Here is a 24,946-nt window from a genome sequence, read left to right as displayed (position 1 = left end):
CTACTTCGATGGTGGTACCGTTACGCTTCTTTATTATTGCTGTTTTACCGCCATCTTCAGTAGATCTTCTTCTATATTGTGGGTAACCATCATTGCCAGTAATTGTGTTGGATACTAAAAGTCGAGGATATTGCTTTGTGCACCTTCCTTTGGCCATGCATGGTGAATTTTCGTTCAGTGCACCGCAAGGTCCATGTATCATATTTTTTACAATAATATCATGTAACCCCTTATCGACATTTTTATCAGGTATTTCAGCGGAAATCAAATCATCAATTTCGTTCGAAGTAATTTTTTTATGTAGCCAGATTAGTATATGTGCGTGTGGCAAACCTCGTTTTTGCCATTCCACTGAGTACATCCAGCATCGCACTGACCCAAACACTTCAAGTTTTACTATGTAGTTTATCAGTGATTTCAACTTTTGCTGGAAGACACGGGCCGTAATGTCATGCCTATGAACCGCCAATTGGCCTTGAAGTAAAAGCTGCAGTATCTCGTCCCAAGATTGATTACATGTAAATGAAATAAATAAATCTGGACGACCATAGAGACGAACATACGCAATAGCATCTTGAGCATATTCATGCATATGACGGGGACTGCCAACATATGACGAAGGTAAAATTGTTAATCTTCCAACGTTTGTGGTATTACCGTCATTTATAACTGCATCTCGCAAATGAATGTATTGTTCAGAGCGGAGCTTGGTCTGATTCAGGCGGATATATAGCAAACGTTCTGATTCAATTTTAGCATACATATCAACGACAAATTGGTGAAACAATTCACGGCATTTAAAAATATAATTTTCTTCATCCTGCCGAATCATTAGTCTATAGGAATAATAATGCATTGCACTGCATTTCTTATTCATTTCTTTGTTAGTGGCTGGATTCATCAATTTAATATTAAAGTGATAGCCGTCGGCTCCATCCCAAAAAATGATAGGATATTGTAGGGCATCGTAGCATCGATGAGTTTCAGCAATTCTTAACAACTGAGCGTTTCGCTTATGAAGAATAATATCTCGAGGTAAAAACTGATCACCGACCATAACGATTGCCACTTCGTCGATAGTTGGAGCATTGTATCTACGAACATGTTGGCCAGGAGGCGTTTTGTCAGCGGAAATAACAATTTTATGCGTATCAGTAGGCATCAAATCGATGGCTGTTTCGAACAGACGGACTAAATTATAATTTTCGTAACGATTGTCCTTTCAACCTTGGGAGAAATTTCGCAACGTGCATTCAATTTAGAATTTCTATCACTGATGAAGTACAATTGTAAAAATTTATGATTCTCGCCTGAGAATGGTAGAAGGGACCCTGCTCTATGATAAATTTGCCCTTTTACTTTGAAAGTAGACATAAAAGGATCTGGATTTTCGATTTGGGCTCCAAACGACGTCATTTGGAAACATGAGTTGTATTTTCTGATTTTTGACAAAAAACGCTTAGATTCTGACGTAGTTCCAGTAAGGAAAGTCTTCAATGGCTCTGGTGGTGCAGCCAATAGAGGAAGTTTAACTTTTCTGAGGCGCAACACATTCCCATTGTTTCACCATTGAATTTCAAGGCCTTGCACTAGGGATAAATTTTAGACATTGCCCCGATTTGAACACATCTACTCAAGCTATAATCATCGACTGGGCTGTACCTGAATGCCAGGCGATAACTTTCAGGTTGCTCTGATTCCTCGGCACGCTTTCTTTTCTTACTTTCTCTATCAGCAGCAAGCCTGATTTCTTGCTGTTCTTGTGATTCCTAGGCACGCCTTCTTTTTTCACTTTCTCTTTTAGCAGCAAGTCTGCTTTCGCGTTGCTCTGGTAGTTCCTCGGCACGCTTTCTTTTCTGACTTTCTCTGTCAGCAGCAAGTTTTTTGGCATAGACTCTTTGAGCATCTTCATTGGCTTTTGCCATTGTAAGTTCATCAGTCATTGTAAACTTAAACATTAATAGATTTCTACGTGAACATATATGTCTTAAATATCTTTAATAACGTCACCGTCATAGAAAAAATGACGACAACTAACTTCATGACGTCAGTCGACACAGAAACATGACGTCACCTGATCCACAGACAGACAACTTATTTTTATATATCTACTAGCTGTTGGGGTGGCGCTTCGCGCCACCCCAACACCTAGTTGGTGGGGGCGCTTCGCGCCCCCCCCCCCCCAAGCCCCCCCGCGCGCGTAAGTCGTTACGCGCCATAATAGTTACGCGCCATTGTAGTTGTGTCCCTATGTCCCACCTGTGAATATAGATAGATATATATATATATATGGTTTTAACTACGTAAAACTTGCGAATATACAACATTCTTTGCTGTCCCATTGTCTTTGCATATAAATAGATTGTCAGGTTTACCGACTCTTGAACATGCAACATATAATGGTCCATGGGAAAACAATCTGTATTCAGATCTATACCTCATGATTCTAATGATTGCCCTTGAGCTTTGTTGATGGTGATTGCTAATCGACCATTCCCTGTCCCGGTGTCCCGGTCGTCATTTACATCCCCCTGTTTCCTCCGGTGTCCCCGTTGTAGTTGTGTCCCTGTGTCCCGGTCGTCATTTATATTCCCTGTGTCCCGGTCGTCATTTGTATCCCGGTGTCCCGGTCTGTATATACATTCGTTTTTTAGTTTTGTTTTTCTCCTTTATTTTTTTCCTTTTTTTTTCTTTTTTAGCTTATTTAGATTTTTAGATTTTTTAGTTTTTTTATTAGTTTTTAGTTTTTTTTTCTTTTTAGTTTTTTTGTCCCGGTCGTCATTTATATCCCCCTGTTTCCCCCGGTGTCCCCGTTGTAGTTGTGTCCCTGTGTCCCGGTCGTCATTTATATTCCCTGTGTCCCGGTCGTCATTTGTATCCCGGTGTACCGGTCTGTATATACATTCGTTATTTAGTTTTGTTTTTCTCCTTTATTTTTTTCCTTTTTTTTTCTTTTTTAGTTTATTTAGATTTTTAGATTTTTTAGTTTTTTTTATTAGTTTTTAGTTTTTTTTTCTTTTTAGTTTTTTTGTAGTTTTTACCTTCTTTTTAGTTTTGTTAATTTTTTTTTTACTTATGTCCTGGTCGTCATTTATACTCCCTATGTCCCGGTGCTTTGTTGATTGCTAATCGAACATTCCTTTTGTCCTGGTCGCTTTCTCTTTGAGTGTCGTCATTTATTTTTTTCTTTTTTAGTTCTTTTAGTTTTTACCTTTTTTAGTTTTTTTTAGTTTTTTAGATGAAAATTTTTTTTAGTTTTTTCCTTTTTTTCTTTTTAGTTTTTATTGGTTTTTACCTTTATGTTAGCTTATTTTTCAGTTTTTTCCTTTTTTTTTAGTTTTTTTTTATTTTTTATTTTTTTTAGTTTTTTACCTTTTTTTAGTTTTTTTAGTTTTTTTAGTTTTTTTAGTTTTTTAGCTTTTTTACTTTTTTTATTAGTTTTTAGTTTTTTTGTAGTTTTTGCCTTTTTTTAGTTTTTTCAGTTTTTTTTTTAGTTTTTTATTTGTTTTTACCTTTATTTTAGCTTATTTTTCAGTTTTTTCCTTTTTTAGTTTTTTTTAGTTTTTAGTTTTTTTAGTTTTTTACCTTTTTTTAGTTTTTTTAGTTTTTTTAGTTTTTTAGCTTTTTTATTTTTTTTATTAGTTTTTAGTTTTTTTTGTAGTTTTTGCCTTTTTTTTAGTTTTTTTAGTTTTTTAGCTTTTTTATTAGTTTTTAGTTTTTTTTGTAGTTTTTGCCTTTTTTTAGTTTGACAACTTATTTTTATATATATAGATAGTTTTTTTTTTTACTTATGTCCTGGTCGTCATTTATACTCCCTGTGTCCCGATGCTTTGTTGATTGCTAATCGAACATTCCTTTTGTCCTGGTCGCTTTCTCTTTGAGTGTCGTCATTTATTAGTTTTTTCCTTTTTTTCTTTTTAGTTTTTTATTGGTTTTTACCTTTATTTTAGCTTATTTTTCAGTTTTTTCCTTTTTTTTTAGTTTTTTTTTATTTTTTATTTTTTTTAGTTTTTTACCTTTTTTTAGTTTTTTTAGTTTTTTTTAGTTTTTTAGCTTTTTTAAATGAATTGATTGAAAAAGTATTTCCGAATATTCTAAAAAATTATAAAAATAATAAATGGCTAAGTGAAAGAGCGATTCTCGCACCCAAAAATATAGACGTCCACGAAATCAACAATATTGTTTTGACCAAGATTCGAGACCAGGCAGTCCTTTACAAGTCAGTCGACACAGTTTTGGAACCAAATGAAGCGGTTAATTATGCATCTGAATTTTTAAATTCCATAGATCTTTCAGGGTTTCCACCAGACGTGCTACAACTAAAAATAGGCGTATCAATAATACTTTTAAGAAATATCAACCCACCAAAGCTTTGCAATGGCACGCGACTTGCCGTAAAAAAAAACAATGGAAAACCTAATAGAGGCCACAATCTTGACAGGGCCTTTTGAGGGTGAGGCTGTTCTTATTCCTCGCATTCCCATGATTCCAACGGATCTGCCTTTTCAATTTAAAAGATTGCAATTCCCAATTCGATTAGCATTTGCAATCACCATTAACAAAGCTCAAGGTCAATCATTAGAAAAATGTGGTATAGATCTTAATACTGATTGTTTTTCCCATGGACAATTGTACGTTGCATGTTCGATTGTCGGTAAACCTGACAATCTATTTATATGTAGCGACAATTTGACAGCGAAGAATGTTGTATATTCGCAAGTTTTAAGCAGTTAATTTGTATTGTATCTATCTATCTATATAAAAACGAGTTGTGTGTATGCATGTTTGTTTGTTTGTAAAAAGAGCGTTTGCATATGACGTCATTATTAGTACAAAAGGCATTGTATATGCACAGACAATGGGAAAGCCAAGAATGTTGTATATTCGCAAGTTTTACGTAGTTGGAAACACATATATAAATCTATCTATATTCACAGGTGGGACACAGGGACACAACTACAATGGCACGTAACTAATAATGCGCGTAACGACTTACGCGCGCGGGGGGGCTTGGGGGGCGCGAGGCGCCCCACCAACTAGGTGTTGGGGTGGCGCGAAGCGCCACCCCAACAGCTATTTATATATATATATATATATATATATATATATATATATATATATATATATATATATATATATATATATATATATATATATATATATCTATATATATAAAAATAAGTTGTCTGTCTGTGGATGTGTGGATGTGTCAGGTGACGTCACCTGAAAAAACTGGATCAGGTGACGTCAAAACTGAAAAAACTAAAAAAGGCAAAAACTACAAAAAAAACTAAAAACTAATAAAAAAAATAAAAAAGCTAAAAAACTAAAAAAACTAAAAAAAGGCAAAAACTACAAAAAAAAACTAAAAACTAATAAAAAAGCTAAAAAACTAAAAAAACTAAAAAAAGGCAAAAACTACAAAAAAAACTAAAAACTAATAAAAAAAATAAAAAAGCTAAAAAACTAAAAAAACTAAAAAAACTAAAAAAAAGGTAAAAAACGAAAAAAACTAAAAACTAAAAAAAACTAAAAAGAAGGAAAAAACTGAAAAATAAGCTAAAATAAAGGTAAAAACCAATAAAAAACTAAAAAAAAAAACTGAAAAAACTAAAAAAAGGCAAAAACTACAAAAAAAAACTAAAAACTAATAAAAAAAGTAAAAAAGCTAAAAAACTAAAAAAACTAAAAAAACTAAAAAAAGGTAAAAAACTAAAAAAAATAAAAAATAAAAAAAAACTAAAAAAAAGGAAAAAACTGAAAAATAAGCTAAAATAAAGGTAAAAACCAATAAAAAACTAAAAAGAAAAAAAGGAAAAAACTAAAAAAAATTTTCATCTAAAAAACTAAAAAAAACTAAAAAAGGTAAAAACTAAAAGAACTAAAAAATAAAAAAATAAATGACGAAACTCAAAGAGAAAGCGACCAGGACAAAAGGAATGTTTGATTAGCAATCAACAAAGCACCGGGAAGCACCGGGACACAGGGAGTATGAATGACGACCAGGACATAAGTAAAAAAAATAATTAACAAAACTAAAAAGAAGTTAAAAACTACAAAAAAACTAAAAAGAAAAAAAAACTAAAAACTAATAAAAAAACTAAAAAATCTAAAAATCTAAATAAACTAAAAAAGAAAAAAAAAGGAAAAAAATAAAGGAGAAAAACAAAACTAAAAAAAGAATGTATATACAGACCGGTACACCGGGATACAAATGACGACCGGGACACAGGGAATATAAATGACGACCGGGACACAGGGACACAACTACAACGGGGACACCGGGGGAAACAGGGGGATATAAATGACGACCGGGACAAAAAAACTAAAAAGAAAAAAAAACTAAAAACTAATAAAAAAACTAAAAAATCTAAAAATCTAAATAAGCTAAAAAAGAAAAAAAAAGGAAAAAAATAAAGGAGAAAAACAAAACTAAAAAACGAATGTATATACAGACCGGGACACAGGGATACAAATGACAACCGGGACACAGGGAATATAAATGACGACCGGGACACAGGGACACAACTACAACGGGGACACCGGGGGAAACAGGGGGATGTAAATGACGACCGGGACACCGGGACAGGGAATGGTCGATTAGCAATCACCATCAACAAAGCTCAAGGGCAATCATTAGAATCATGAGGTATAGATCTGAATACAGATTGTTTTCCCATGGACCATTATATGTTGCATGTTCAAGAGTCGGTAAACCTGACAATCTATTTATATGCAAAGACAATGGGACAGCAAAGAATGTTGTATATTCGCAAGTTTTACGTAGTTAAAACCATATATATATATATATATATATATATATATATATATATATATATATATATATATATATATATCTATATTCACAGGTGGGACATAGGGACACAACTACAATGGCGCGTAACTATTATGGCGCGTAACGACTTACGCGCGCGGGGGGGCTTGGGGGGGGCGCGAAGCGCCCCCACCAACTAGGTGTTGGGGTGGCGCGAAGCGCCACCCCAACAGCTAGTATATATATATATATATATATATATATATATATATATATATATATATATATATATGTATATATATATATATATATATATATATATATATATATATATATATATATATATATATATATATATATATATATAACCAATTTTGGTCATTTGGGTCATGTTATATTCAAAGACAGAGTTATTTTGCTTTTCAACTGTGTTAAATAAATTAGCTATCTTAAAATGTTAATCGAGCGATTTTCGAAAAATATTTGGCGTAGGAAGAGGCCTAGTTGCCCTCACACTTTCTGGTTACTTAAAAAGGGCACTAAAACTTTTCATATCCGTTAAAATGAGCTCTCTCCCGAAGTTATAGGCACACTGGGTCGATACGATTACCTTTGGGGAAAACAAAAACAAAAAAAAAAATTGAAGAAAATAAAAAATTGGAGAGAATAAACTGGCAGAAGAAGAAAGAAGCCAAATATGATGGTAGATTTAGAACTGCTAGAATTAGCAGAATTAGATGAAGTAAAATTCGATTGTAGAATTTCTGTTTTCTCAAGAACTGTTTTTTAGCCATGTTTTACGGCATGATTATCGGATAGATAGTTTTAAATATCTATCGACACCCAAGAGAAGTTTGTTTTTGGATATTCTAGGCTAGGACAGTGATTCAGATGGCGAGAATATGACGAACAATAATATCTATTAGTCAGCCATTAGGGGCAATGAGTCCTCTGTTGTTACAGGTAGTTTTGACGAGCAACACTACGGTGAATTTATATTTTATTTTTCACTTAGCACAAAAATGATAAATATTAGACGAGTAAAATTAATATTTTAGACACATTAATAAGCAAAGCTCACCATGTTGACCTGTGTTAAGTCCACATATGGCTGGAACATTATTTGAAGCTCCTGTCACAGTGAAAGAGTCGGTGGTACATTGAGTAGCCAGGGGATAGTTTGTTGCACTCTGGGTTTCCGGTTGAGCCAGTCCAAATGCTAAAAAATCCAACCTATAAAAATGTAAATAAACTAAGTTCTTTCACAAACTTCAATAAATTTGATAGTCTCTTGACCTCTTCTCTGAAGAAACTGTAATCGTTGTTCGATAACGAACAGTTATTAATATTGTTAGAATTGTTTTTACATTTTTATTGTTAGAACAATGATTGCAAAAATTACTCCTATTGCTTAAATATATCTATTCTCAATTCAAATTTACAAATGAAGAATCAGGTTCATCTTTCAAAAAGCCCTTTTTTGTTGGTAAAACATCAAAAAAATTTAGCTAGTTAATTTAATATAATTTTTGGTAATGTTCTAACCAGGTTGGCTATTTTTGTTTTCTAGTATTAGGGTTTGTTTTTTATCCATTTCTTTTTTTATTTCTTATGATATGAACAAAAACTTCAAGAACTTTTGTTTTTGATTGAATCGTTTCACCTAATACTATCACTGAAACAGAAGCACTGGGGATTTGGAGATAATTGCTACCAATTTGGTAATTTGGCTATCATATTCTACCATATGCTAATGAACACCGTTGCACAGACCCCAGGGAAGGAAGCCTTACTTAAAACGATAACTGAAAACTCACCTAAGATCTACCTCTTCGTATAGGTTAACGGATTAGCTTATACTTTCCCGGCCATACATCGACAAAAAAAACTACTGCTAAGATATTTCCCTCTTTATCAGAAATATCTTCAACCAAGCAGACATAATCAGCTCCGAAAGCCTTCCTCGGCCTCTGGTGGGTCAAGAAATAGCCGCGCATACTATAAGAACAGTTTACTTTTAATTATCAGACCGCAAACAGGGCAGAAGCCTAGCTTGAAACCGTACTGAAAAATACCTAAGCAAAAAAGTAAAGCCGGAGGCCAAGGAGATGTGACCCAGTAGGGGAAAATGGATTTTAAATTAGCTATTGTAGCTAAATTTACCAACATCAAGAGAACGAACAGAATCCAATTAAGAAAGCTAAAGTAGTGACTCCTGCTTACAAAAGGTTCGAAGATAATTATCATTTAACACCTGAAAAACAATTTGTTTTTCAGCACTGGCTGAAAACTTTGTGAAAAGCTTTGTGAAACTTTGTGAAAAGCTTTCTGAAAAGCTGAAAACTTTGAAAACTTTTGAAAACTTTGTTTTTCAGTGCAGCCCTCAGCACTGGCTGACCAAAACAATTTGCAAAGACAATTTTCCAGCATCTCAGGGAGCCTCGAAAGCTGCTAGATTACTCAAAGGATATTGCCTTAAAATTTAGGTAAAAATTGATAGAGTTCCTTGAATGTGTCAACAGTTCAAAAAGCTAATGAGACGTTAGTTTAAAATAAATAAAAATATAATATTTTACTAATTGTGTGAAAAGTGTTGTCTATTCAGTGCACCTACAGCATAAATGATACATCCCCTGTATTGGAAAGGTATTCTATCAAAGTGGGTGGCCTCACGGGGAACTCCCAAATCTTTGATATTACTCAAATGATTGAGCTGATTTTAACGTTTTCTAGTAGATGAGCTGAAAATTATTAAGGAACTACCCTTTTCAATAGTTTAAAACATTAATCTGCTCCGTCTAATAAAAGAAAAAACAAAATTCACACTTTATAATGGTGTAAACTTATCTTAATATCTATAAATCTGATATATATGATATAAATCTGATAAATCTGAATATCTATATCCGGCATAAAACGGGCAAAGTTCAATGGTTTTTCTGAGATTTCGGGGAAATTAGATGTCGGCTATTGACTTTCTATTATTTATTCAGATTTTTTATTCAGCCTTTACAAGCTATGGCAAAACACTTTATAAATTCTAAATGGCCTAGCAACAAAATCTAAAAAAGTTTATAATGGGCGAGAAAGGGCGATTTTTTAAGGTGACGCATTGCCTTAATGCGATATACTGATTTTATGTATTTATTTTCTTTATTTCCCTCAAAAAATGAAGAGTACGCTACAATATAATATAAAGAAAAGACAAATGATAACACTTACAATCAAAACCTATCAAATATTGATCAAACACTTAAAAGAGAAGAAAAAAAAGATACAAAACACTTGCTAGATAGTTTAGCCTATAATTCATCAAGAGCCAGAACTGTTACTAAAAAACGGAAATAAATTGTGGCCTAAAAGGTTAATTTTCGCCTTATCTTCAAATGTTTTATATTTTTTCTTTATACAGACCACAGGATCCTTCACTTTAAGTTTTAGAACAATCTCAGTGTTACTAAAAGAAAGAGGGAAACCAAGTAAAAATTTGCAAAATTTAAAATAAGAAACTTTAATGGGCGAAAGATCAGAAGGTCTGAAATTACGGAAGAGGAGGGACGGGAACAATACGTGAGGCAGAGCAACAGCGCTATACATACGACCAAGGACGTCCCGACGGTAAAGACCCCGAAAACGAATTAAAAGACCAAATGCCTTGCGTAGTTTCATCTGAACATGCTGAACCAGGACTGGTTTAAAATCTCTTTTCGAAGCAGCATAAGGTTATCCCAAATAAGTGACTATTGGCGACGACTGAAAAATAACACCATTGCCGCAATCGAGAGTCGCCCTGACAATATCCTCTAAACAATTTACAACAAAAATTGACATTTTTCAAAACTGATAGAACGGCCCAAACCTTTTAAACAATTAATTAAAAATATTAAAATTAGAAACAAGACTAGACTTGGACCGGGTTAGAAGGATAATGTCATCAGCATATGCAATGTAAGATAGATTCCGAGATAATGAAACAAAAGAGCAGGAAAGAGAATTGAATATATAACGAGAATTATTTCCTCCTTGTCTAATTCCTCTACCCATTTGAATTAATTTGGACTGAGATGAAGACGAACTCGGACAAATACGGATCCTTAATCCAGAATACCAAGAGCGAAAGACTTGAATGACAGCTAGGGGCAATCCAGCATGGATTAAAGCGAGCAGTGCAGATGCATGAGAAATGTTATCAAAGGCCCCTTTGATACCAATCAAGAGGGCATATAGCGGTTGACCAGAGATTCTCACTTCTTCAATAACTTTGCTGAAAGATGCATGGACGTGGTCACATCCCAAACCTCTCTTGAAACCAACTTTATTAGAACCAGCGTCAAGAATTTCAAGAAGATCCTTCAAACACAACTCAAACACATTCCCAATCATAGAACCCCTAGTAATTGGCCTCCAGGACCTACAAGATGACAAGTCTTTTTTCCCGCTCTTAGAAATAAGCATAACTATGCCCATATCGAATGACGATGGTGCTAAACCAGTAATAAGTAAAGGGTTGAAAAATGCCAGTAGAGTAATAAGAAAAGAAGAAGGAGCAAGTTTAAGGTGATTAGCAAATACGCCATCATGATCCTTAGCCGACTGCGCCTTTAACGTTTTGATTGCTCTACGTAACATATCATCAGAAATCCTGTAATCAGTTGACAAATTCTTCAACCTTTCATCTAATTGCAACACAACACTGTTAGAATCGTGCTAAGTCGACAACTTAGAAAAATAATTTTCCCACTCTTTTAGCGATGGTGTGGAATTAGTATCAGGCATGTTAGTCCGCCAATTGCCTCGGAGAACATTCCAAAGGGGATTCTTGTCCTTGTCGTTATCAATATTTGAAGAAGCTTCTTCTATGATCAGGTTATTATGACGACAGAGCTCCGCTTGGAATTCGGCCTTTCTCTTTTTCATTAGCAAAAAAGCTGGATGCGAGTCTCTAGGCTTACCAAGTGCCCGCCATTCCCAATACGCTTGTTTTGCCCCCTTATTAGAATTTACCAAAAAAGGATCGAAAAACAAAAAAGTTTCTGCGTGCCCAATCTTATCCTATTAGTAGGAAAAACTGCCGCAGCACCATACTTTAAGCAATGGATTAATTCAAAATAAAGACCAATTAATAGTCAAAGAGGGATTACTGTCCATTGAATGCATACTATCAGGAACAAAAACTTTATCAAGTCCCAACTCTTTCATGGTAAAGCGATTTAAAATTTGGATTCCAATCAACCCGATCAAAAAATTTAGGAAGCTTATTACCAGAAAAATGAACTGGGGAAGGACGAGAAGCCAAAGGGGGTAAAAGGAACTGAAGCGGCATGTAGTCACTAACGGGGAAATCTTCGATTACAATAATCACAGGCAAAGGATCACTTGGGTTAGAAGAAAAAACATGATCAATATTAGTTGTACTACCACTCCAATGAATATAAGTAAAATCCTGGGACGGTAAAACAGAAAAATTAGGAAGACAAGATGATAAAATTGTACCCCTTTCATTTGCTATGTTTGGATCACAGTTGAAATCACATAAAATATAAGTACGCAAATTTGACTGTAAACTAGAGACAAAACGACTAAGATTAAAACAGCATTGAGTAAACGCATCAAAAGAAATATCATCATGGTAATCAGTCGGAAAATAGCAATCAATTAAAACTACGCTTGAAAAACTGCAAGCTAAAAAAATTGTATCAATTGCTAGAATAGTTGCATTAAATGATTTGGGTAAAATAGTAGCTAAACCATCGGAGGGACGCCCACCAGTCGGTGTAGCGGGAACAGCAAAAACATCATGCTGAGTAGACAAAACAGAAGGCAGATTCAACGAATGCTCAAGGAGGTGGTGTTCCTGAAGACATAATAATGAAGATTTTTCATTCCAGAAACTAAGAAGTACAGGTAATTTCCCTAACACACCATTTGAATTAAAGGATGTAACACGAAGTAATACTTTCATTTACAAAACTTCTTTAAAATCGGACACCTAAAGCTATAAACTGGATGATCATTCGAGGCACAACTGGCGCATTTAACTGGCGCTTGGCATGGGGAGTCTTTAGTCAGAATGTGGTTACCGCTACATTGGGCACATTTGAAACATTCAGATTTACATTGATTATGAACATGGTTCAAACTTTGACATTTAAAACAACGCCTAGGCTGAATACGATCACGTTCCAGTCGGAAAAGCTCATAACCGAATTTGATGCCATGTGTGATGTAAAAATGCAGGTATTCTTGTGTTTGAAAAAGTGTGTTTGAAAGTGTGTTTGAAAGTGTGTTTGAAAGTGTGTTGAAAAGTATGTTTGAAAACAGTTTGGGAAATAGCTGCAAAGTTGGGGAAATGCCTGCACACTGTGGGTGAAATATCTCGAGACATTTTGTGCATTGCAGGGTGATCCCCTTGCCACAAGATCAACCACAACCAGGACAAATAAATATTGACATTTCTCACTCCTTAGGTCTGGGGTTAAATAAGCAAGGCCAAAAAAAAAAAATAAAATCGCCTTTAGCGTTCCATTAAGCTTATAATACAATAAAATCCTTCGGGTTAAACTTGCAACACAGTACGTCTATGCGGTACGGACACTCAGATCTTCAAAGCCAAAGGGGTGTGTGACTATCCCCCGTTAACAGAATATGGTCGAGCGAAAAATGAATTTATTCAATTCAGGTCAAATCAGATATATTAATCCGCTCATATCAAACAGTTCGTGGTAACGAACTGTAGTAAAGAGCGACCCGGCTCAATAGTAAACGAAACTCTAAAAATCGGAATTTTGATGCTAAAAGATACATCAAAAGAATCGGAGTTTCATGCTGATTTTAAATATATAAGTTTCATCAAATTTAGTCTTTTTCATCAAAAGTTACGAGCCTGAGAAAATTTACCTTATTTTGGAAAATAGAAGAAACACCCACTAAAAGTAATATAATCTTAACGAAAATCACACGATCGCATTCAGCATATCAGAGAACCCTATAGAAAAAGTTTGAAGTTCTTATCTACAAAAATTTGGAATTTCATATTTTTTGCCAGAAGACAGATAACGGGTGTGTGTTTATTTGTTTGTTTGTTTGTTTTTTTTTCTTTTCCCCAGGGGTCATCGTATCGACCGAGTGGTTCTAGAATGTCGCAAGAAGGCTCATTCTAACGGAAATGAAAAGTTCTAGTGCCCTTTTTAAGTGACCAAAAAATTGGAGGGCACCTAGGCCCCCTCCCACGCTCATTTTTTCCCAAAGTCAACAGATCAAAATTTTTTGATAGTCTTTTGTTCCGCATAGTCGAAAACCACAATAACTATGTTTTTGGGGATGACTTACTCCCCCACAGTCCCTGGGGGAGGGGCTGCAAGTTACAAACTTTGACCAGTGTTTACATACAGTGACGGTTATTGAGAAATGTAGAGACGTTTACAGGGGGATTTTTTTTGGTTTGGGGGGGTGGGGTTGAGGGGAGAGCGCTATGTTGGAGGATATTTCTTGGAGGAATACGTCATGGGGGAAGAAAAATCAATGAAAAGGGCGCAGGATTTTCTAGCGTTACTATAAAAAAACAATAAAAAAATAAACATGAAAAGGTTTTTTCAATTGAAAGTAAGGAGTAGTATTAAAACTTAAAATGAACAGACATTATTAAGCATATGAGGGGTTCTAAAAATACTTTAGTATATAGAGCGAGGTATTTAGGAGGAGATTAATACCTCGCTCTTTATGCTAAAGTATTTTTAGTAATTTCAACTATTTATTCTATGGCCTTTCTGATTCAGGGGTCATTCTTAAAGAATTGGGACAAAACTTAAGATTTAGAGTAAAGAGCGAGGTATTACCGAGGGGAAAAACTCCTCATATACATAGTAAAAATATAAGAATATAAAAGTTTGTTACGTAAGTTAATTCTTAAGCTACGTATATTTTATACTAATAAAATCGTTCGTTAAAAATCCCTCCTTCCCCACCCCTTATTTTTAAAAATCGTCTCATCAAAACTAAGAGAAAGCCATTTAGCCAAAAAAGGAATTAATATACAAATTTCATTTTAATAATTTATATGCGGAGAGCCAAAATCAAACATGCATTAATTCAAAAACGTTCAGAAATTAAATAAAAAAAAACAAGTTTTTTTAAATGAAAGTAAGGAGCAAGATTAAATCTTAAAACGAACAGAAATTACTCCGTATATTCCTCTTCAACCCGTCGCTCTTTACGCTAAAGTTTGACTCTTTCTCTTAACTCTACTTTTTAAAACAGTAAGAAACTTTAGTGTAAAGAGCGGGGCGTTGACGAGGAAAAGCCTCTTTTATATACGGAGTAGTTTCTGTTCGTTTTAAGTTTTAATGTTGCTTCTTGCTTTCATTTAAAAAAACTAGTTTTTTTTTAATTTATAGTTATATAAATTGGGTCACACTAAAGTAGACCGGTTTTACTCACAATTCATAAATATGCAATTCAAACCAAATCCTTTTACTTTGAACTCTGAATCAATATAATCCAGTTATTTGAGATGTTCTCACTTTGAAAGCTAGTTCAGTACTGCAACAGATTTTATTAGTTCAATTTTGCAACGACAGTATTGCAACAGTTTCTCTTTGATGAAGGAATAAAAGGTGAATCATTGTTAAACCGGCCACCAGAAAGGGGATCAGAAAATAAGGATTTAGAAATCAAAGAATTTAAAGAATAACGGAAAAGAGGAAAAGGTATATATTTTTTTTCCAACAGCGTCGTGCTCTAAGACAGAAACATTATTTTTAACACGGGCATATTCTGTCATATAAACTTTATGTAACGTTACTATACTATGAAACATTGTGAAAACATTAACTTCTTTATATAAAAGTTACAAACAGTGTTTATACTTAAAAAATGATATTTAGAGATCTTAATAATCGTTACCGTTTGAAAATTTTTACCAGTTTATTGTTTAAAAAAAAAATTAATTGCTGTACCTAACTTGGCATATATCAGCAGAGCATTTGTTGACGGTGAAGCTACATTGTAAACTGCTACTAACTGAAGAAGAAGGATAATCAGGACTCTGAAAATAGGTACAGTTTCGGTTTGTTGATCCTCCACAGGTCCGATAAAGAACTAAAAATAATATGTGAAATAGATACAGTGTTCAGAGATTAGTTATTTAATGTGATTTATCTGAAATATATTCTGTAAAAAAGTGAACATTTACAAAGCTGTGAAACTAGTAATTTAATGTTTATTATTGCATAATAAGATCTGCAAATACCCATACTCGTCCCCTATACTCATGTCGCCATGTCGCCAAAAATACATGTCGCCATGATCACCTTTCGAGCTAATTTCATTATAGATTAAATAAAAAAACTAGTTTTTTTTAACTGAAAGTAAGGAGCGACATTAAAACTTAAAACGAACAGAAATTACTCCGTATATGAAATGGTCAAATATGAAATGGTCAAAGAGTCAAACTTTAGCGTAAAGAGCGAGGGATTGCGGAGGGGAAAACCCATTTCATATATGGATTTTTTTCTGTTCGTTTTAAGTTTCAATGTCGCTCCTTACTTTCAGTTAAAAAAACTGTCTTTTTATTTAATTTCTGAACGTTTTTGAATTAATGCATGTTTGATTTTGGCTCTCTGCACGTAAATTATTAAAATGAAATGTGTATACTAATTCTATTTTTGGCTAAATGGCTTTCTCTTAATTTTGATCAGATGATTCTTTTGAAATAAGGGGTAGGGAAGGAGGCGTAGTTGCTCTCCAATTTTTCGGTTACTTAAAAAGGTAACTAGAACTTGTAATTTTTAACGAACGTTTTTATTAGTAAAAAATACACGTAACTTAAGAATTAACTTACGTAACAAATTTTTATATTCTTATATTTTTATTATGTTTATGAGGGGGTTTGTCCCCTCGTTAATACCTTGCTCTTTATGCTAAATCTTAAGTTTTGTCCCAATTCTTTAAGAATGACCCCTGAATCAGAAAGGCCGTAGAATAAGTAGTTGAAATTACTAAAAATACTTTAACATAAAGAGCGATGTATTTATCTCCTCCTAAATACCTCGCTCTTTATGCTAAAGAATTTTTAGAACCCCTCATATGCTTAAAAATCTCTGTTCGTTTTAAGTTTTAATGCTACTCCTTACTTTCAATTGAAAAAACTTTTTCATGTTTATTTTTTCATTGTTTTTTTTTTATAGTAATGCTAGAAAATCCTGGGCCCTTTTCATTGAGTTTCTCTTCCCCCATGATATATTTTTCCAAGGAAAGATCCTCCCACATAGCCCCCTCCCCTCATCCCAATCCCCCAAACCAAAAGAATCCCCCTGAAAACGTCTGTACACTTCCCAATAACGATTATTGTATGTAAACACTGGTCAAAGTTTGTAACTTGCAGCCCCTCCCCTAGGGACTGTGGGGGAGTAAGTCATCTCCAAAGACATAGTTATTATGGTTTTTGACTATACGAAACAAAATGGCTATCTCAAAATTTTGATCTGTTGACTTTGGGAAAAGAATGAGCGTTGGAGGGGGTCTAGGTGCCCTCCAATTTTTTTGGTCACTTAAAAAGGGCACTAGAACTTTTCATTTCCATTAGAATGAGCCCTCTTGCGACATTCTAGGACCACTTGGTCGATACGATGACCCCTGGGAAAAAGAAAAAAAAACAAAAAACAAACAAACAAATAAATAAATCTGTCTTCTGGCAAAAAATACGAAATTCCACATTTTTGTAGATAGGAGCTTGAAATTTTGCTATAGGATTCTCTAATACGCTGAATGTGACGGTGAGATTTTCTTTAAGATTCAATTACTTTTAGGGGGTGTTACCCCCTATTTTCCAAAATAAGGTAAATTTTCCCAGGCTCTTAACTTTTCATAACAAAGACAAAATTTGATGGAACATTTATATTTAAAATCAGCATGAAAATCTGATTCTTTTGATGTATCTTTTAGCATCAAAATTCCGATTTTCAGAGTTTTGTTTACTATTGAGCCGGGTCACTCCTTACTACAGTTCGTTACCAGGAACTGTTTGATAAGCTTCTCAAGAAGCTTACCATTCGTCGAACACACAGTAATCAGTCTATATATGTCAGAGGATTTTGTGTCTTTATTTTCTTAAAAATGCACATTACGAAACATTCACATACCGCATCAGGAATAAGGTGGGGGGTGATACAAGCCTGAAATAAAATAGCAAGAAGTTCAAACTATTTTACTGTCCCGTATATCTGATGTTCAGGTTGCAGGCCGGCTCAACCCAATGCTTCACCTGGTTTAAGATGGCGACTATGTGCCTTAATAGATGCTGGCGTAATAGTGATATAGTCTTTAGAATGATCTAACTTTGCAAAATGACCCAAAAGAATAAATCTAAGTGTTGTGCAGTCGTCGAACATACAGTAATCGGTCTATATTACTGGTTACACATTATAGTTTGTGCCACTCCTTTGATTAATATGTGCCTTTCCACTGATTTTTGTTTGTGATCTTATCACCATCATGTTGCTTGGCTTCTAGAATATTCTTGTCATGTCTGCGCACGCAATTTCATGCAATTTCATGCGATTTCGACTGGTCGGCCCAATATGATGATTAACATATGCCATCCTACTGAAATTTCTTTATGTTTGTTTGTGACCCTCTCACCTTCATGTAAGGTAATTTCTATCATAATTTTGTCATGTCAGCATAATTACAGCTCTTATAATCTTGATTGGTTTCACATTATACTCTGGGCCAATACTTTGATAAATACGTGCCATCCCACTATTATTTCCTTATTTGTGTTTGTGATCCAATCACCTTCATTTATCCTTAATTATACCATATCTTTGTTTTGTGAGTTCAAATGCAGATCACATAATTTTGATTACCCATATCTACTTTGGTCTAATACTTTGAACATTGTGTGTCATACCATTGATATTTATTTATATTTGTTCGTGTTCCTATCACCTTCGTGTAAGCTATTTTCTATCACACTTTTGTCATGTCAGCGAACTTACAGGTCACATAAATTTTACTGGTCCCGTATTATAAATTAGACCAATACTTTGAATAACATGAGCCATCATATTAATGTCTCTTTATGTTTGTTTGAGATCCCATTGCCTTTATGTAGCCTGATTTCTGTCATATGTTTGTTCTGCCTGCACACCCGCAGCTCACCTATTTCTGACTGGTGCCACATTACTTGACCTTTTACTTTGGATAATTTTTGCGCTCCCACTGATATTTCTTTATCTTTGCTTATGATCCCACCACCTTCAAGTGTACTATGGGTATTGTGTCATTTATAAAGGTATTGTATGTTTCTGTTATGTGAGAAAAATATGGGTGATTTCTCTTTCCTTTTGAATTCTTCCATTGTTAATTCAGTTATACTTGATCAACCACGTAGTGGCAGTAAACAAGAGGCACACACTTTTGACCCTCTCCTTGTATCTAAGGTTAGTTCTAGCTGCAATCACCACACCACCATTGATTATTGTGATAAAATAATGCCCTCACTCTCTTCAAATAGTTCCTTTAATGTATTTTGTTTGAATGTGCGTGGGATAAGAGATAAGTGGGATAGTCTTAAATCGTATTTGTGGTCTGATAATTCTTGCCCTTTTGATGTCATAGGTTGAAAGAAACATGGTTATCTGATTGTGTTAATTTTACAGCTTATGATATGCATGGTTATATGGCTATACATGTCCCTAGTATGGTAACAAAGTGTTCTGGGGGTATTTCTTTGTTTGTAAATCTAATATTGAATTTTGTAGATCTGACCTTAAATCCTTGTTTACATCAGTGGTGTCTAATAGTAGGACAGTTAATTCTTTTGTCATTGATCTGAAAAGCCAGTTTGCATGTGATACTGTTTGTTTGTTTTAGCCTTCAATTTGTATTTCACCACACTTCCTTCAGTTCTCATTCCACCCCTGAGTAGAGTCAGCTATTTGCCCTTGACAGAGAAGTCTTTTTTTCCTTTCCCCATGCAGTGCTACTTAGATTTCTAGTATTATTTCTCAACTTCCATGCAGTCGTTCAGTTGATAGTTTTTGTTTGAGTAATAATGCCCTTAAAAAATTAGTCAATTTGTTTCTCACCATATCTCACACATAACTAACCCCTCTCTTTCCTTTGATGTTTTTCTTCATATATTTTAAGTTGCTACTGTTGTACCTTTGCATAAAAAAGGTGATTCATCTCTAATTTTAAATCACAGACCTATTTCTCTTCTTCCCATCATCTCTAAGGTTGCTGAAAAAGTAGTATATCGTCAACTCTCTTCATTTGTATTGTCTTTTTTTTGAACACTTTTGCTAGATAAGATATTTTATCAAAATTTATTAAATGCCCTTAGACTAAATGAAGGGATAAACTTGTTTACATCCTTCAGTAATAATTTAAAATATAGGCACCGTTCGAAAATGACCTCACAAACGTATAGAAACAGAAATGAGCCAAACGTACGTAAAAAACCATAATCACTATTTTTGTCCTAGATGAATTTCTTTCCACCCATATATTTTTCCACCCAAAATTTAACCAAATATCAAAACTTTGTTCCGATACATAGAAGAAGCTAAGTCTCAGCTATCAAATGTTGAATTGCAAACTCAAAAACAATTAATTTTATAAATTCAATCCACATTTTAATTCTACTTTTCAAAAAGTTCGTGCTAAAGAACTGCAAGTAAAGCGACCCGGCTCAATAGTAACCGAAACTCTAAAAAACTAAATTTTGATACCAATAGATACATAAAAAGAATTGAATTTTAATGATGATTTCAAATGTATAAATTTCATCAACTTTAGTCTTCTCCATCAAAAGTTACGAGCCTGAGAATATTTGCCTTATTTTCAAAAAAAGGAAGAAACATCCTTTAAAAGTCATAGAATCTTAATGAAAATCGCACCGTCAGATTTAGCGTATCTGAGAACTGTACTGTAGAGGTTTCTAGCTCCTATCTGCAAAGATGTGGCATTTCGTATTTTTTACCAGAGGAAAGATTGAGGATGCATGTTTATTTGTTTTTTGCTAGTTTTTTTCTTCCCAGGAGTCATTGTTTCGTCCAAGTGGTCCTATAATACCGCGAAAGGGCTAATTCGAACGGAAATTATATCTTCAAGTGCCCTTTCTAAGTGACCAAAGATTAAAGGGCAACTAGGCCTCCTCTCTCGCTCATTTTTTTCCAAATTAGCCTGATCAAAATTTTAAGATATCGATTTTGTTCATCATAGTAAAAATATTTATTAACTATATCTTTAGGTTTAAAATGCCCCCTCCCCTACAGCCCCTGGGGAAGGGTTACAAGTTGTGAACTTTGCCCGTTGTTTACATACAGTATTAATTATTGGTAAGTATACAGTCACTTTCTTGAGGGGGGGGGTTGTACTTGGGTTGAGTTGCTATGAGGGGATTTCTTCCTTGGGAAGAGTGAATTATTTTTGGGTAAATGTTACACTGGGGAGTTTTGACAGGATTGCTATACGAAATTCTTTTTAACTATTTTACATTCTTTTTGCCAAATTTTTTGTGTAGAGATATTCCGGAAGAAACTATCAAGGGGCTTTCTTTCCACGTGTTTCTTTCCTTGGAAGTAATTTCTACGGAATAGGGCATTTCTGGAGTGATCGAGAAATCGATTAGAGATGGAAGCCTTTTCCAAATGAAAAAATTCTAAGAATAATTTTTCAGAGTGGATCGTCCAGAAGTAATTTCACAGGGAGGGGGATTCTCAGCAAGAATGGAACTGTCTAGGGAATTTGACGGGATAGGGATTCACTTTACGTTGAATGAAATTTCCCAAAATGAGTTTTCCGCTAGGGAGAGGGGTATATCTCATAAAGGGTGAGCCAGATTTACTGGCCTTATTTGAAAAACAAGCCGAAATTATGTCATATATGAAAGGTTGCCCCTTCCTCAATAACTTTCCCTTTATGCTAAAGTCTTACTGTTTACTAAAATTGAGACATGGGGGCCGTTTAATTACAAAATAAATCTTTTTAAAAGTGCTAACAGCTTTAACGTAAAGAGCAAGGCACCGAAGAGGGGGCAACCCTTCCTATCCAGAATAAATCTCCCAAAATTAATACACAAATTTGGTTTTAAATTTTCGTGTACGGTGAGCCTATTTCCAACGTACATTAGTTGAAAAATGTTCAGAAACTAAATTAAAAAAAAACCATTTTTGTAAACTAAAAGTAAGGAGCGACCTTAAAAATTATAACAAATGGAAATTATTTTCTATATTAAAGAGTCTATCCCCTTCGCCTCCCTCAATGCCTCACCATCCACTCCAACGCCTCACTCTTTCCGCTAAAGTTTTTTTTCTCAAAGTAGGTTTGGGACAAAAAGAGTCAAAATTTAGCATAAAGAGTGAGGCGATGAGGAGGAGTAGTCCCTTCCATATACATAATAAGTTCTGTTCGTCTTAGTATTAATGTCGGTCCTTACTTCCGGTTAAAAAATGATTTGATAAGTTACAAGACCAAAAGGAAAATCAATTACGTTTTGGCTTCTAAATTAAAAAAAAAGAAACCTCACAAGAGAAAGACAGAGAGAGAGAGAGAGAGAGAGACAGATAGAAAGAGAGAGAGAGAGAGAGAGGAGAGAGAGAAACAAAAACGAAACTGCAGAAAAAAGAGTGAGAGAAAATAGAGACAAAAATTAAAATAGAGATAATAGAGATAAAAAATTAATGACAATAATATTAAAAACGGGGTTTTCATGGCTCTGACAGAATCGCAAAACCTCTTAAATAAGAATCATAAATCGAAATAGTAATTTGGGTTACAACCGCCAAGGGGCTATGACAAAAACACTTACAAACACAACAAACACCAAAACCAGCTGCACATGTATTGTTAGAGGATCCTCCAGCTGCAAAACACTCAGCAGCAGTGAGGCAAGTTCCATTGTATGTTCCAGAACCACACATGTCATTGGAAAATCGTACAACGCTGAATATCGAAAACACTAGAATTAATTTATAAAGAATAATTTAGTTTGAAATAATAGCATTATTAGTATTGGAGCTATGAATTGCACCTTATTTGGGCACTATGTTTGCCTGAACTACAGACAGGACATCCCTGGCTGTCCAGGTGAAAATAAAGAGCGTACATCTCTTTTGCAAACTTCCATGAGAATAATTATTTGAATATGGCTAGGAGCCCCTAGCAACCATCCATAGCAAACAGATTCAACATAGTGCCAGACTTTCGATGTAATCCATATTAGTAAGAAAATAGAATTCGAAGAGAGAACAGTTTGAATGTACCCTTTATCATCAGGTCATTATTTGACAATACATATTAGCAAAAAAATGAGTGGTTTGTTTACACTATTAGAAGTTGATAGTGGTGCTTGTAACACCAATGATACAAAGACAAGGGTACCAAACGTAGCAGTAGAAACTACCACATAACCTCGACTAAGCCTTGAATGGGCTGATATGTATAGAAGATATGTGATATCATTGAGCAAATTCCAATTGGACAAGCAAATAGGTTTTGCAGAAAACTTAATATAATGCACATACATAGACTTCCAGCTGCTTTAAATGCAAGAGCGAAATATATTATACAATAAGTTGAATAAGTAAGTTAATAAATGATTGATATATTGTTGTAAATCTATCTATCTATATATATAAAAATAAGTTGTCTGTGTCTGTGTGGATCTGTCTGTCGGGTGACGTCATGTTTGTGTGTTGACTGACGTCATGTTTTCGACTGACGAAATTACAGACCGGGACATCGGGACACAAATGACGACCGGGACACCGGCACATAGGGAATATAAATAACGACTGGGACACTCAAAGAGAAAGCAGCCGGGACACAAGGAATATTCGATTAGCAATCACCATCAACAAAGCACCGGGGCACAAATGACGACCGGAACACAGGGAGTATAAATGACGACCAGGACATAAGTAAAAAAAACTAAAAAAACTAAAAAAAAGGTAAAAACTACAAAAAAACTAAAAAGAAAAAAAACTAAAAACTAATAAAAAAACTAAAAAAGCTAAAAAAACAAAAAAAACAAAAAAAAAAAAAAGAAAAAAAGGAAAAAAATGAAAAATAAAGGAGAAAAACAAAACCAAAAAAAAAAAAAAACCACAAAAAACTAAAAAGAAAAAAGGGGAAAAATACAAAAATTTATTTCATCATATACCATTTCAAAAACAAATGTATATACAGACCGGGACACCGGGATACAAATGACGGCCGGTACACAGGGAATATAAATGACGCCCGGGACACTCGAAGAGAAATCACAGACTGGGACACCGGGACACAAATGACGACCGGGACACAGGGAATATAAATGACGACCGGGACACAGGGACACAACTACAACGGGGACACCGGGGGGCACAGAGGGATATATAAATGACGATGGCGACACAGGGAATGGTCGATTAGCAATCACCATCAACAAAGCTCAAGGGCAATCATTAGAATCATGAGGTATAGATCTGAATACGGATTGTTTTCCCATGGACCATTATATGTTGCATGTTCAAGAGTCGGTAAACCTGACAATCTATTTATATGCAAAGACAATGGGACAGCAAAGAATTTTGTATATTCGCAAGTTTTAAATAGTTAAAAACATATATATATATATATATATATATATATATATATATATATATATATATATATATATATATATATATATATATTCACAGGTGGGACATAGGGACGTTGCTCTTGTGATTCCTCGGCACACTTTCTGTTCTTACTTTCTCTATCAGCCGCAAGCCTGTTTTCTTGCTGTTCTTGTGATCCCTCGGCACGCTTTCTTTTCTTACTTTCTCTATCAGCCTATATCAGCCTATCTTTCTGTATCAGCTGTTGCCATTGTAGGTTATTCAGTCATTTTACAATTAAACATTTTTTCCGTCCACGATCTTCTTACAATTAAGAATTTGTCTTTGAACGATTTTCTTAAATACTTTTAATGACGTCATCGTCATAACAAACATGAAGACAACTAAATTCATGACGACATGATGACATGACGTCACTCGACAGACATAACACACAGACAACTTATTTTTATATATTTTATATACAACTTATTTTATATACACCTACTAACTAGGTGTTAGGGTTGCGCGAAGCGCCACCCCAACAGCTATTATGTGATAAAAATGCTTCTGAATTGAAATA

At 34.3% G+C, this 24,946-nt stretch overlaps 1 protein-coding gene across 1 annotated transcript in view; it reads right to left on the bottom strand.

Moving 5' to 3' along the window:
- LOC136036946 (uncharacterized) overlaps nt 1-24,946 on the bottom strand; it is a 79,063-nt gene that overhangs the window by 33,542 nt on the left and 20,575 nt on the right. The window contains exons 2-4 of the mRNA XM_065719335.1: nt 22,590-22,739; nt 15,730-15,871; nt 7,857-8,008 (exon numbers count right to left, since the gene is read on the bottom strand). Coding sequence (XP_065575407.1) covers nt 7,857-8,008; nt 15,730-15,871; nt 22,590-22,739 — 444 coding nt within the window. The remainder of the gene's footprint in view (nt 1-7,856; nt 8,009-15,729; nt 15,872-22,589; nt 22,740-24,946) is intronic.

This window comes from Artemia franciscana, chromosome 16 (assembly GCF_032884065.1).
Source record: "Artemia franciscana chromosome 16, ASM3288406v1, whole genome shotgun sequence".
NCBI classification, from domain to species: Eukaryota; Metazoa; Arthropoda; class Branchiopoda; order Anostraca; family Artemiidae; genus Artemia; species Artemia franciscana.
This window is presented reverse-complemented; position numbering and strand designations above follow the sequence as displayed.